General features: G+C 38.3%; 1 protein-coding gene across 2 annotated transcripts; it reads right to left on the reverse strand.

Annotated features, from left to right (window-relative positions):
- Nucleotides 1-1,380: 1,380 nt before the first annotated feature.
- On the reverse strand, nt 1,381-14,361 carry phf1 (PHD finger protein 1). 2 transcript variants are annotated; one of them, XM_046877603.1, is made up of 15 exons: nt 13,797-14,361; nt 10,853-10,931; nt 10,695-10,776; nt 9,825-9,911; nt 8,746-8,840; nt 8,342-8,490; nt 7,294-7,389; nt 7,148-7,216; nt 6,936-7,059; nt 6,470-6,537; nt 6,231-6,362; nt 5,679-5,763; nt 4,009-4,115; nt 3,785-3,868; nt 1,381-2,726 (listed from the first exon to the last, which is right to left on the reverse strand). In XM_046877603.1, the coding sequence occupies exons 2-15, from the start codon at nt 10,928-10,930 to the stop codon at nt 2,465-2,467; spliced, it is 1,518 nt and encodes a 505-aa protein (XP_046733559.1). In that variant the 5' UTR covers nt 10,931; nt 13,797-14,361; the 3' UTR covers nt 1,381-2,464. The 2 variants fall into 2 exon arrangements, with proteins under 2 accessions (XP_046733559.1, XP_046733558.1); XM_046877602.1 differs by having other exon boundaries at nt 13,543-14,360.
- Nucleotides 14,362-15,545: the final 1,184 nt, after the last annotated feature.

The raw sequence follows: 15,545 nt of genomic DNA on the forward strand, positions 1-15,545 counted from the left end.
GTGTTTAAACTGTTCTATCATGGTGTGGATGGAAGAGAAATGGTGTAGGGGGGATTCTGAAGGAAGAGTACAGTAAGAGTGTAGTGGAGGTGAAGAGATAAAGTGATGAACGTAAAAAAAGCTGAAAGTTGAAGGCGTGATGATAAACGTCATCAGTGTTTGGAGACGTCATCAACGTTTTGGAGACAAGGTGAGGGAGGTGAGATTGAGATGGTTTGGACATGTGCAGAGGAGGGACATGGGGTATATCAGTAGGAGAATGCTGAGGATGGAGCCACCAGGAAGGAGGAAAAGAGGAAGACCAAGGAGGTTCATGGATGTGGTGAGGGAAGACATGCAGGTAGATGGTGTGAAAGAGGCAGATGTAGAGGACAGGGGGTATGGAGACAGATGATCTGCTGTGGCGCCCCCTAATGGGAGAAGCCAAAGAAGAAAAAGATGTAAAAACTCCAGGTCACTTCAGGACGTTCTATCAGATGGTAAGGTTAATGTAGAGACAGTTATTCAACTATAGCACATGAAATAAAGCATAAAACATATTTTTCGATTATTTTCATGTCTGTCTCTCACAAAGATCTTGGGATTATCCCGGCTACGGGAAGGCAGAGGGATGGATAGATGGTCAGTAGATGTATAGATGGTGAGCAAGGATCAGTTCCTTCTATGCTGTGATGAACAACTTTTTATTACATGATTACATTGACCTGTATACGGTACTGTACACATTTTCAACAAAAATAAATTAATAAAGAAAGAAAAATGAAGTCCACTAGTTTTGTCCCTGGAATAAACCCTGAATTGATTTTTCTGTCTATGACATTAAAACACTTTACACACAATTAAATCACGATCATAAAAAATTAAATCAAATACATTCATGTCATCTACTAAAGATGATTTCTCTCAGACACGGTTCAGCATTCAGTCTGCTGTTCGGATACAAATATCTCGTGTTTCGGTTTCAAACAGAACCAGAAGTTAGTCGTTTTCATTTTCCTGATCCAGGTAAGATCTTGTGTGGAACATTTCTGAGGAAATATTTAGTAAAGAGATCGAGACCTGATATTTCTGCTACTGGAGTTACAGCAGGAAACAGAAATACAGATATTTTTAGACCTAGAAAAAAAATTAAAGAATTTTTTTTAAGTACAAATTTAACAATTTACATTAAAAAAGGAAAATAAAAGCAAAAGACACAAAAGTCAAAGTAAATCAAAATAAAATATTTAATAAAATACACACAATTAAATTATCATAAAGTTAAACAAAAAATATATATAATAATTTGAATTAAATAAACACAAAGGCTTAAAGAAACACAAACATAAAAAACAAAAATAGAAGAAATAATTAACTAAATACAGCTGCTTCAACAAACACATATATAGAGTTTAAATAACAAATAAATATTAAATATATACCGCTACTCAAATAATGCCCTCACTGAACTTTAAAAAAATGCAAATAAAAAATACAAAAGTTATATATAGTAGTATTAACTATATATAGCCACCTAAATTATACATAAATTAAATCAAATTATTATAAATTACTTTAAATTAAAAAAAACAAAAACAATTGAATTACCTTTTTATAACCACTTTAATGATCCAATACAAAAAAAAAAAAGAAACTATATAAAGCTACTTCATCGATGTTGGAAACTGAATTTAAATGACAATTAAATAATAATTAAATTAAATAATTTAATAAAATGGTTTGAAATCCGATTCTCTTATTTCCATACACACTTTACTTCTGTAGATATTTTAAAAAAAAACAAGCAATAAATGGTGTAAATGTTTTGAGCAAACACTTCTGCGATGTTTGAAATAATTAATTCCTCCTCTAAACTTTTTGTGCATTTTAAAATGTAAAAGTTTCTGTAAATCTGATTCTCCCTCTGGACCAAAATATAATGCACTCAAATAAACCTTTTATACACATTCAACACCAAAATAATATATTTTGAATAAAAAGGGAATAAAAGACAAGTGCTACAGGACGTTTCAGATGATCTCTAGATGTGCAAAATGAACTCTTCATCATCATCATCATCATCATCAGTTGTATAAAATTAAATTTGCATAATACGAGGTAAATCATTATAACTTTTAACATGAGAGTTTATTGTACTTTTGCCTTTCGTATTGGACTCTGGTGTCATTCATACGACCTTCCATGAATTTCTGTCTTAAAAGAAATCCTGTAATTCAGACGTGTAAATAAGATGAATATTTCTATTATACTCTATTATATTATATATATGGTACAAATCAGGATAGTAAAGTCCAAGGCATTCTAAAGGTGTTTTCTAACAGTATTCGAAGTACAGGAGACGTCGTGGAAAGGAGCGAGGGATGATTTCTAACGATCCCACAGAGCCGAGTCGTCATCTGCACGGATTCATGTTGTTTGTCTGCTGTGATGTGAACGTCTGCAGTTTCGTCTTTTCACTTTTTTTTTAATAAACTCGGACGTTTCCCCACTCCACCAGGTACTGGACCTTTCCGTCCGGCGTGACACGTCTGGCCAGGATCCTCACCGCCTCGCCTCCACCCCAGCCTCGATTCGCCATGTGCCCTTCCAAGTTCACTCCGTTGGGGTAGGGGGCGACATCGTGCAGGAACAGAGATGGGCATTGCTCAAACCTCTGCCCTGGCGGGTGAGGGGACGACATGGAGAAAGGGAGACAGGGAGCAGGAAGTCGACACGGGTCCTCGGCACTGTCAGTGGTGAAATACAGACTTTATTGAGCTTCGTAAGAACTTGAATGGTGAATACTGTGATTTTGATCAATGGTTTAAAGCAAAAGATGAATTTGATGAAGTGGAGAAGGAAGCGTTCACATGGGGAAATAGAACAAAGAAACTGCACCAGGACCCTAACCCTAACTCCAACAGCTTCGTTATTTATAGAGATACAGCACAGACTCAAAAAAGTTGTGATGGGGCCAGCAAAGTCTGGAAAAAGTATATGTTATTAACCTTAAACAGTTGAAGAAACATTTTGAAACTGATGAAGTTAATTGACAGCAGTAATAGGACAATTGGGTATAAATAGTGTAAGTTAGAAAGGCAGAGTCTCAGAAGTAAAATGGGCAGAGCTTCACCAATCTGTGAAAGATTTTATCCATAAACTGTGAAACAATTTCAGAAAGTTTGTCAACATTTAATTACAAAACAGTTGAATATCTAATTATTTACAGATTGTAATATCATAAAAACTTCAAAGAATCTGAAATCAATCAATGCAGGTGATCTTCGGGGCCAAAGAACAACAAATGCTTTTAATCAGAAAAGGTCTTTTTTTCACGGAAGGTGTTGCATATTTAAGCACAACAATGCTAACTACATACAGCATCTTTTACACCTGCACAACTTTGTAGTAGAAGATTTTGGGTGCTGAACTGGACTGTATGCCGTCTCGACCTTTCAGCATTTTAAAACCTTCGGTTCATGAAATGAAAAAACACAACAAAGGAAACCCAGAACTGTTGAGCAGCTAGAATCCTGTATCAGACACATATGGGACAACATTCTTCTCCTAAAACATCAGCAACTGGTCACCTCAGTTCCCAGATGTATACGGACAGAAGACGTGATCCCACCCAGTGGTAAACAAGTCCTGTCCTAACTTTTTTGAGACGTGTTTCAGCCATCAAATTAAAAATGACCTTTTTTTCCCCTCCTTAAAATGGTATATATTCTCAATTTAAACATCTGATATGTTTTCTAGGGTTAGGGTTTTAGAATTAGGGTTTGTTTGCACTGTACATACACACCTGTAGTGGTGCAGAGTTCGAGGCAGACCCTGAGATCCGTTATACGATGGGTGATACAGAGGCAGCATTCTCTTAGGGGGAGACCTGTTTATACACATACAAATAAAACACTGAAATCATCCCCAAACTATTCTCAAGATTCTCAGAACCATATAACACTCAATTTAAATTTTTGTATATTTTTTAAAGGGCCGTAGTCTACACCACTGAGCAGCAGTACTAACCCCAGTGCTAACTCCTCCTCGGATTTTCGAGAGTTGTACACGTTTGCACCGTTCACACACCCGTGACAACACGGCACCAGGTTTAACTGGTTAGCAGGAGGACACGGCTGGAGAGGAAAGAAAAGCAGTGAGAATAACATATGCTAATACATATGCTAATGCTGCTCTGATACTAGCGTTTGCCCACATCAGTCAGGCTGCTAGTCAGATAGTCGGAAAGTTAGTCCAGGCTAGCATGCTAGCTGTCTTTCCTTTTAGTAGATTTGTGTGTCTTCAAATATCTTTAGACATGAGTTCAGTCATAAGGAATGTGCCCCACAATTGTATGCTAACATGACAACGAATTTTAGCTTGTACCAGTCACGCTAATTGATGCGAATTGATCTTATTTTTTTTATAGATTTTGATCTGTACAAAAAGGTACATTTCTAAACACATGCTAATTCCTACTTGAATGACGTGCTGGGGCTGATGGGTAATGAAGTTCTGCACCTTTCGTGATACTATTTCGGTTTGGAATCACTTGTGTGTCCTTGTATCCTCTTGTCCTCTTGTCTTTCTGTCTCCATGTACTCTTATGCTCTTGTCTTTCTGTCTTTCTCTCTTTCTGTCATCCTCTCCTCCTCCTATTTTCCTGGCATCCTATCTTCATGTCCTTCTGTCCTCCTATCTTTGTGCTCTCCTCTCCTCCTGACTTCCTTTCCTATTATCTTCCTGTTTTCTTGTCCTCATGTCCTCTTTTTATTTCTGCTCAGGCATATGATTTAAGCGTTCTACAGCTCTACCGAACGTGCTGTTGACGCTCTAGCTCTTCTGTCCGTGTGCCAGCTCCACCTGGTCGAGCTTTAATCACCTCTAAAGAGCGTCTGGAACGAATCCCAGATCCCACAGAATCTCATTTCTCTAAAACCACAGCATTAAAATTGTCCATGTATTAAAAAGAGACACATTGTTCTTGTTCCTAAACGTTTATAGCTACGTTTAACATCGTGGAATACAACAGTTACATTTATTATAGCTTACGTTATAGCAGCGAGAAATATCTGAGCTGAGAAATCGCACACACACACACACACACACACACACACACACGCTGTGAATGAACAGTTAATATAGAAACCATTAAAACCAGTATCAATTAGCGCATCAATAAGAATGTACACCGTATGACCAAAAGTATTTGGACACCCGACCATAAGATTATTAAGTTTTTTTGCCCATTCCAAATGTATTCCACATTTGCTTTTATAATAAGCTCCACTCTTCTGAGAAGATGTTCCACTGGATTTTGTGGAGATTTGTGGAGAGTCATTCAGCCACAGTTCCTGGGCTGCATTCTTCAGCTCTATATATGTAGACATTCCACATCTTCCAACCCATGAAATGCAGATCTTCATGAAGCTGGCTTTGTGCTCTTTGTGTTGTGCTGAAACAGGTTTGGGTCTCAAAAGTTCAAGTGAAGGAAAGATTTTATGCTCCTGCATCCCAAGATGTCCGATACAATTGTGTGTTTGATAATAAAGTTGGAAGAGAAACCATATATGGAAGGGGAAAGTTTGGGAAAATCGTCCCAATACTTCTGCCTCTACAGGGTGCAGCTGCAAAAGGAAATGAATGAAACCTGGAGCTGATTCTGAGTGCAGGTGGACATTAGAGACAGAAATGCTGACCTGCTGAAGTGTCTCGACGATGCGCCGTTTTGATTTGCGAGACTCCGAGGCTGCGGTTCGTCTCTGGCATGGCAGTGACAGCGGGCTGCAGAGCAAATCATACACACACACACACACACACACACACACACACACACACATGCTGAAACATCTCTCAGTCACCTGAATGAGGTTTGTTTTTTCTTGAAGAGAAAAAACAACGTTTAAATGTGCTTGTGCAATAGTTTATACACCCCCATGGTTTTTGAATGGACAGATAAAGAAAGTGAATCTAAACTTTACAGAAATAATGAGTAGAAGAAGCTCTGCATAAAACACATTGTGTATGTGTGTGTGTGTGTGTGTGTGCGTGTATACAGTATGTGTGCGTGAATGTATGTCTGTGTGTGTGTTTGTACAGTATGTGTGTGTGTGTGTGTGTGTGTGTGTGTGTGTGTGTGTGTGTGTGTGTATACAGTATGTGTGCGTGAATGTATGTCTGTGTGTGTGTTTGTACAGTATGTGTGTGTGTGTGTGTAAAACAGTAAGCCAGTGTGTGACCTTTGCACTGACCTTTTGCGGTGCGTGATGTTGATGGGCTGCTCGGTGATGAGGGGTGAGGAATCGGATGACAGTGGGGGCGGAGCTCGAACCTGAAGCCCGAAAAGACACTTCTTCTTCTTGATCTCTTTCCCCGAGACGAACCTGGATCAGGTAATTTTCCCGACAGAGATCGGACACGATCGGAGTGTAAATAAGGTGAAAACATATCTCAGGACTCTCTGGTTAGACGGCAGTGTGGTGTGTCTCACCTGTCCTTGTGGGAGTTTAACGCATTGAGCAGATTGTGGCAGCGATCCTGCTTCGGAGTTTCTGACAACTAACACACACACACACACACACACACACACACACACACAAACTATATATTATGTAACATAAAATCTAATCAAATCTAATCTATCAGAAAACATTAAAATAAAGTAGAAATCGCTGTTCTTTTTAAATACTTTGACTGTACCACAGTTGTTTATTTCATACTGTTTGCACAAAATGGTGCAAAAAACTAAAAACATCAAACCACCAATACAAACTAGATGAGGAACAGAACATCCTTCTGGAACAGTTATAGAGTGTGTCATTGTTCAGCCAGACCTCAGACACAGACGTATGCAATAATGTCCTGATTTTTTGAGCACGAGTGTGAAGTGACTTATAGTGCAGTAAATGTAGTGTAAATCATATCAGACACGTCATCTCCAGACGTGTTCACGTTACCGTTCCTAACAGCAAAGAATCCCAGTTCTCATTGGTGAAGGCCATAATTTCATGATCGAAATCGAAGTATTTTCTCTTGCAGCACAGCGACAGATGATACAACACCAAATGGGCCAAATCTACCCTGGAAAGATGGAAGGAAATCACCAAAAATCCACCAAAAAAAACATTAGTAATGTGTTGATCGTTGATATTCTGAAAAAAGATCTTACCAGGTCATAGGAAGTCTCTGAATGGTCTCAGGTCCATTCGTACACACCGAACACTGGAAGTGATAAAACCTAAAAAAAAAAAAAAGATAAACATGTACAGTAAAATGTCAAAAGTGTAAAAGTAATGTAGCTAGCATGAGGCTAACCTGTCTCCATATAGCAGAGGTTTGGTCAGGCACTGAGTGCAGGCTTCATGAAACCACTGGCCACAACCACCACACTGCAACATCTTCAAGTTCCACCTCATGACAGGACAAAAACGGATTACTCTATAACTCAACAGCAATCTACATTTATTATCGAATGTTTCATCATGGTTACCACCCGAGCTAGCTGTTAGATGCGTGTTAGAAAAATTCACTAAAAGAATGTATTATTTGAAATGCTAGCTTGCTAGTTTGCTAGTTAGCATACTTAGGTTTAGTAGCCATTCAGGTTTACCAACATGCTAGCTAACAGTTGAAGTAGCTGAGGTGACTAGCATGCTAGCTGACATGAAGTTTGTTAAAATGGTTTGCTAGAAAGCTAGTCAAATATCACACAATTATATAGTATTAATAATAATTTCCCTTCGTTTCTCCCTATGATAAATGTGTTTATTAAATTCTGGTCTATGTGGGTTGAGTATGTAATGCAATTTTGCAGACTTTAAGGAAATATACAGTATAAAAATGTCCCTTACTTTTCTAAATGGAAACCGTTTTGGTAAATTTACTTAAACACTTCTTCACTATTACATATTGAAATTTAGTATGCTTTTCCTTTCAGCCTCTACCACATACTGAGGACCTACAACTAACATCTTTTATTAAGAAATTGAATTTTAATGCATATATCTGAAAATTTTATCTTGTTTTTATTATTATTAAAAAAAAAAAAGGGGAAGAAAAATATTTATTGTATTGTTGTTTATGTTACTGCAATAAAAATAAATAATTGGGGAAAAAATATGGTGTTATTAGAGTTATTAACGCACTTGTGTATGCTATGCTAGCAGCCAGCTAGTCACTTTTTTAAACGTGTTGCTAGCATCCAAGTGCCACTAAATTAAGCGAGTTACATAAGCCTTTGTAAAAGGCTGTTATTTTCAGGTAATAATGTAAAGTATTTTGCATATGGAACCTGATTGGCTCTTGTGTTTTATGATGCAATAACGCCTCCCTTTCCATGTTCCACACATAAAACAAGACTCACTCTCCAGGTCCAGCGCAGTAGCAGTAACACTGTTGCTGATTGGTCAGATGCTGAGCATCCCAGTCCAGAGTGGAAAGCTGGTAGGGCAACCTCGACTTCATCAGTTGCATGAGTCGAGCGAAACGCCCTCGTTTTAAGGCTCCGCCCCTCTGTGATCAAACACAGTCGGTCAGATCGTTCGTGAAGTTCTAGCGTTCGAGTGAAATCAACACATTCTAATTCCTTCCAGGCTGAATTTAGGAAAAAGTCTGGAATGTGTGCAAGTGTGAAATGCAAGCAGTGACAGACAGATTAAAGAACTCGCGGCCTAATAGCATGCAGAGAAGCGTAAGTAATTCATCAGCAGACACAAAAGTAAAGATCTGCATCAAAGGTGGAACTTGACGGGAATTTTGGCTCCAGACCTTGGTAGCGACGGCGAAGACGCACTGGCGGCAGATCCACGAGTCGCAGTCCACCTCGGGGTCGATGGCCGGAGTGTGACACTGAGCATGATAACCTGGGGGAAGAAACCCGCATCTTATTTCCAATTCATTTGAAGTTGAGTGCAAAAGTTTGTGTACCATTAGGACGAAATCCAGAAATCAAAGAGGTTTGAAGTTACTACAAGCGAAAATTTGCAAATGTAGGCTACATCTAATTAAATATGCATATATGTGCATATTTTATTATGTTGAGGAAAACTGGGTCGAGTCGTATTGGATAAAATATATAAAAAGGAATAAGCTCAAGAAAAGTACCATTTTATGTATTTTTAAATATAAAATCATAAATCTAACACTTACTATCGCTTTCAGACATTTTCTCTGTAATAAGCTTCTGAATAAGGATGAGAACTTAAATGTTAAATTTCATTAATACAGCTTCTGTAGAAATGTTTTTTATTGTTTTTGTCTTAAAATATATCGCATTGAAATTTTTTGACAGAATATTTTTTTAAACTATTAACGTGTATCACAATGACACATGGTTTGACATTAGGAAACAAGCTTTTCAGGGATACGTCACATTATGTGATTGTGAAATGGGTGAAAGTTTTTAAAGGTGCAGACTTCAGCGCTGTTTGCGAGCAGATGAAAATAAAATGCTGAAATATGCATAATAATGCTGAATTGTTTATATTTTTGTTTCCACAGTTGAAATAAAATAAATAAAAAGTCGGACAAGTCGGGTGTCCCAATACTTATGGTCATACAGTGTATTATTTAAGTAATAATAATTTTGTTGAATGATAAAACAAGGTCATAAACAGAGAATTAGTGTTTGTATAAATATTAACCTAATATAATAAAAGGAATAAAACCTAATAATTAATAACTAATGGTTCTGCTTTATATTTCACCCCCTGAATTCACAGCGCATTATTCAGTAGCTACAGAAATCATCATTGGAAAGGAGATTTATTCATAATAATTCTCATGATTTTTAAAATCTTAATAAATAGTTTTGTTAATAAAGGCAATATTATGAATATTTTACTTACTATGGCGGCATTTCAGACACGTTATGAGAGGTTCTTTCAGAGGAGGGCCGTCACAGACACAACACACTTCCTCTCCACTCGCTGAGACTGAGAGAGTCACAGAGAGAGAAGAAGAAGAGGAGAGACAAAAAAAGGAGAGATGGAAGTGATACAGAGACAGAAAGAAACAAAGAGAAAGAGGACAAAGGAGAGATAAACAGAGAGAGAGAGAGAGAGAGAGAGAGAGAGAGAGAGGAATAGGAAGTGTCACACTTGAGAAGTGTCCCCCTGTCCTCTACATCTGCCTCCTTCAAACCAACCACCTGCATGTCTTCTCTCACCACATCCATAAACCTCCTCCTTGGTCTTCCTCTTTTCCTCCATCCTGGCACCTCCATCCTCAGCATTCTCCTACTGATATACCCCATGTCCCTCCTCTGCACATGTCCAAACCATCTCAATAGCTTCTCTCTCACTTCGTCTTCTAAAAGTCCTTCCTGCACAGTCCCTCTAATAAACTCATTTCTAGTCCTGTCCATCCTCATCAGGAACAATGAAAACCACAGCTCCACCTCCTGTCAATGTCAATGTCTCTAAACCATACAACATAGCAGGTCTCACCACCGTCTAATACACTATAATACATTATAATACACTATAATACACTATAATACATTATAATACACTATAATACACCTTATTATCAGTATCTGCATTCTGTATATGAGCTCATCGACCAAATTATTAAAAGATCGCATGAATAATGTCATTATTTATTAACCATCTCTTATAAAGTTATGGCAAGAAAAACCTACAAATAGTTTTCATTGTACGTTATTAATATCGAGGTCTCCAGCGTCCAGCGTGACGTCCTGCAGGTGAAGGACTTACATGACTGAATGTCTTTCCTGAGGACCCAGAACTCGGAATTATCCTCGAACCTGACCAAGCAGCACTGTTTCACGACGTCTACCTGAGAAACAGAGCAGGGATTAACGCGTACGCTGGGTTTTAGCGTTAACAGAATACCAAAATGTGACACATCTCACTCTTTTGACGTTGCCGAGATATAGAAGTCCGTCGCTCCATCGCGCTAAGACGTCTTCTCCTTCAGTGACTACACCCATCCTGAGGGAGAAGATGGACACCAGTGGGTCAAGAAACAAACACACACACACACAAACAAGTTAACAGTCCAGAGGAAGCCGTAAGCGCAAGAAAGAACTGTTCTGAGACGTTGGAAATCAAGTCCAGATTTTTGGTTCTGTCCCAGATGGAACCCTCAGGTTTACTTATAGGATTTCCAATCATATAAAACACACACAGGTGACAACATTTCAGTCCACGATGTTGCCCTTCGTATTATTGGTGCTGTCGCCAACACCTCGTCCTTCACTCACATCAAAACGTGACATTTTTATCAAAAGTCTAAATGACCTGAACAAAGCCAAAGCTGCAGTATGAACGGAATAAATCTAATCTGCTCTGGATAAGGGCGTCTGCAAAATGCATTAAATATTAATAAAACCCCACTTTATACATATAAATGATATATTTTAATTATCATATTTTAATTAATGTATTAATTTAAATGAATATAACATTTAATTATAGATTTTATTTAAATTAAAGAAACTAGTGAACTAGTCAATAATAACAATAATAATAATAATAATAATAATAATAATGATTAATAAAATATATATAATAATAATAATAATAATAATAATAATAATTAATAAAATATATATAATAATATTAATAATAATACAATTAATAATAATAATAATAATAATAATAATAATAATAATAATAATACAATTAATAATAATAATAATAATAATAATAATACGATTAATAATAATAATAATAATAATAATAATAATAATAGTAGCAACAGAAAATTGAGAAAGTATATATATATATATATATATATATATATATATAACAAATAAATATTAGAAATAATTAATTCAATAAAAAAAAGTCAAGTAAATGTCATGTGCCAGCAGAATCATGATTAATGGTAAAAAGCCCAGGTGAAGAATATGAGTGTGTACAGGTGACAGGATCAGGATCAGGTTGAGGATCAGGATCAGGCCTGAGAATCGTGTAATGGTGAGTTTCAGATCTTAGTTCTAAAAAATTAATCAAAGAATGAACACAAGGAAATAAGAGTGAATATGTAGAGGACAGACTTTTAACCTGAAAAACTGTTTTATTGCGTTTACACCACAAAAAGCTGCCAGAGATTGCATTTAGATTCTCTCCACAAATGCTCCAATGTTGCATCATGTTGCAAGAAAACAGAAGAACTCTTCTGTCCTGAACAAACTGTTGCAACTGGAGACTCTGTCCACAATTTGTACCCATTTATCAATAAGAACGTCAATAAATGGAATAACAACAAGAAGTTTGGTGTTTCTATCATGCTGAGATTCAACCTTCTAAACTATTCAACAGGTTTCCTGATGTTGGACGTGGGAGCTCTCAGGTCATGTAGGACCAGTCACTATATTTCACTCCTCCTGGACATTGAGATGCTACAGCTCAGTTTGTCCCAATGATTAGATGTTGTTTGATACACAACATGTTAGATTCTCTCCATCTTCATTTGTTTGGATCCAGAACTGTATTATTTTTTAGGTTAGACGAAAAACTGACCCTCGAAACTCAGGAACCTCGGATCTTTCCGAGCTTTTCGAAGCCTTGGATAATCAGGAACGTGACAGGAACTCTAAATTTCGTCTTGATCCCATGTAGAAGACTTGCAGAGCGAGCGAATCCCTTTATCTCTTCACCACATCAGAAATGATTTTTAATCCGAGCGTCTGCTGTACAAGTCGCTGTGAATGAGCTGTTACTATAGAAACGATAATGTATCGGAAAGAGCATAAACGTTCTAAAGCAGCTGTGATATGAAGCTGCACCACTGCTCTTCTGATTATCACAATCATCAACCTGACAGTGCCGTGGTGTACGATGACGAAAGACACCTGAAGACTACGTTGTATTGTCTTTACAGTAACTCTTCTGGATGTGTTCTGCTCTAAGAGATCTTTTGAGATTTATTTCCCTCAGATCTGCACACACACACACACACACACACACACACACACACAAAGTGGAGGACATGGAAGACCTCACATACTCGGACAAAAAAACGAGAAGCATCATAAGCACGAGTGTGCAGTTTCTCAGCTGCACCTGAGGGCATTCTGTAGAAGTTTTGTTGAGAAGAAAGTGGAGGAAAGTTGTGCACTTGTGCCCTGAGAGTCTTGAGAAAGACTCTGTGTGTGTGTGTGTGTGTGTGTGTGTGTGAGGCGCGTGCATGGCGACAGGACGGTGTTTGAATGATCAGCATCATTCAGCACTGAGCAGCTGCACTGAGGCAATCAGCTATGCAGTGGCACACATGATCAAACGCATTCATCCTTATGCAACAGCCTATTGTAGTGCACTCGGCGCACAGGGCCGTCATAACGCGTCATTATCATCTACATGCAGATTTTTACCCCCCCCCCCAAATAAAATAGATAAGTCAATTATTTTAGGATTGAAGGATGGATGAAAGGGATTTGCGTCTGATCCGTGCATGCGACTCTGGACTCATTCGCGCGACAACACGCACAATTAATTAATAAAGCAACAAAAAAAAATTAATAAATAAAGACAGGGAAATAAAAAAGAAAGATACAGAGCTCTGCACAGCTGGGCGAAAAAGGGCTCGCGAGCTAACCTGGAAAGTCGCGCGTGGGTCACCGAGCCCGGCGCGCGAGCTTGACACGGAAACGTCCGACCTTTTTCCCGCTGGGGTTTTTTTTTTCTTTTCTTTTTTTTTTCTTTCTCCGCCGCGCCTCGCAATTACCGTGTCGGCGGCGGGTACGGGATTGATAGGATGGAGGCACACGCACAGGGCACACGCACACGTGCGCGCGCGCGCGTGCTTGCGGGCGTGCGCGCGCGTGTGCAAAAAATAAAATAAAAAATTACCGAGAAAAAAAAAAGAAAACGTGGACGCGTCGGTGTCGGTCAGTGACCGGTCGCGCGCTTCTTGCTCCGTCCGTGGGTGTCGCCGCCGGCCGTCCTGCGCGAGCCCCGTTCCGTCATGTTCCCATGCGTGGGTTTTTTTTCTTTTTTTTCTTTTCTTTTCTTTTTTTTTTTTGTCCCCCGCTGACGGTGTTAAACGCCGCCGCTGTCAGAGCCGCCGTGGCCCGCCAGAGACGCCATCATCTCCGCCTCTCCCTGTCTTGCGACTTGTTGTGACGCAGACATAAAACACGGAGAACGATAACGGAGTGGGAGGGAGAGCGACGGCCCCAAGTGTGTGTGTGTGTGTGTGTATGAGTGTGAACACCTTCATCACATCTGTACAGCGACCCGCTGATGCCGGAGGCGTGTCGCGGGTTTAAAAGAGAGAGAGAGCTCCGGTCCTTTACAGCCGCGCGCACGCCTCCGCGCACTTGTGTGTGTGTGTGTGTGTGTGTGTGCGAGCTCTCACTGTCGCCCTCCACTAATTAGCTAAAGTTTCGGACTGTCCTAATTGGCTGGAGCTGAGTGGAGCACGTGGGACTTGTAGGGAGAAGTGTTTATATTGCTGAAGTGTTTCCTTTTATAATAATAATAATAATAATAATAATAATTATTATTATTATTATTATTATTAATAATAATAAGTTGTTATTATTATCATTATTATTATTATTTGATCATATTTGCTTTAATAATGGTTATTTGAATAAAGTTATATTCTGCATAGACTCATTTTTAATGCAAAATAATATTTATTTATTTATTTATTTATTTATTTATTTATTTATTTATTCAAAAAGAAAGACCAGGTAAGGAGTGTATTTATGATTTTATGATGAATAATGTCAATACATCTTGAATGGAAATATATTATTATTATTATTATTATTATTATTGTTGTTGTTGTTGTTATTATTATTTATGTGCTGTTTATCATAATTACATTCATTATATTATATTGTTTTATATATTATATAGATCATCAGAACTGACACATTGTTTATTATGATGCAAATTTGCATAAATGTGTTATTTTATTTACCGTCATTAATAAGCAGCAGATTTACGTTCCCGAATGTAGGCGTAGGAAAAGGTGTGTATTGTGTCGGAAATGTTCCGTCACTGTGTGTTGAAAGTGTGTGTTGTATGAGAGATGCACCAGACTGTCCAGACACCGCGAGCTTTAGCGACACAATCCTGTAATAAATCCCTGATAAAAGCTCTGCGCCTCTCACTACTGAAATCCTGTCATTCCCTGATCTTCCTGCTGTGATAGTCAAAATGGCCTCTGGGCAGCAGGAGAGTCAGTTCTCTCACTGCACACTAGAGGGCGTGATCACTACACTTCCTCTGAGGAACCTGCTTTTCCTTAAACCCCATGCCGGCCGTTTTATCCTCAGCATTTTACCCTGAAGAATCTCATCACTGTGTTATTAGAGGAAGTGTAGAACCTGTAAGAGGAACTGTAGAGGAACTGTAAAACCTTTTAGAGAAACTGTAAAGCCTGTTAAAGGAACTATAGAGGAACTGTAGAGCCTGTTAGAGGAAATGTAGAACCTGTAAGAGGAACTGTAGAACCTGTTATATGAACTGTAGAACCTGTTAGAGAAACTGTAGAACCTGTAAGAAGAACTTTAGAGGAACTGTAGAACCTTTTAGAGAAACTGTAGAGCCTGTTAAAGGAACTATAGAGGAACTGTAGAACCTGTT

The sequence above is a fragment of the Silurus meridionalis genome, chromosome 21 (assembly GCF_014805685.1).
Source record: "Silurus meridionalis isolate SWU-2019-XX chromosome 21, ASM1480568v1, whole genome shotgun sequence".
Classification (NCBI taxonomy): Eukaryota; Metazoa; Chordata; class Actinopteri; order Siluriformes; family Siluridae; genus Silurus; species Silurus meridionalis.

Bases quoted from the DNA above. Each gene is read 5' to 3' on its own strand.
- phf1 (XM_046877603.1), bottom strand. From the start codon at position 10,930: ATGGGTGTAGTCACTGAAGGAGAAGACGTCTTAGCGCGATGGAGCGAC. The intron at 7,390-8,341 runs GTGAGTCTTGTT...TCCTGTCATGAG, and splicing joins TACTGCGCTGGACCTGGAGA to GTGGAACTTGAAGATGTTGC. The intron at 6,538-6,935 runs GTAACGTGAACA...TGTGTGTGTTAG, and splicing joins ATTCTTTGCTGTTAGGAACG to TTGTCAGAAACTCCGAAGCA.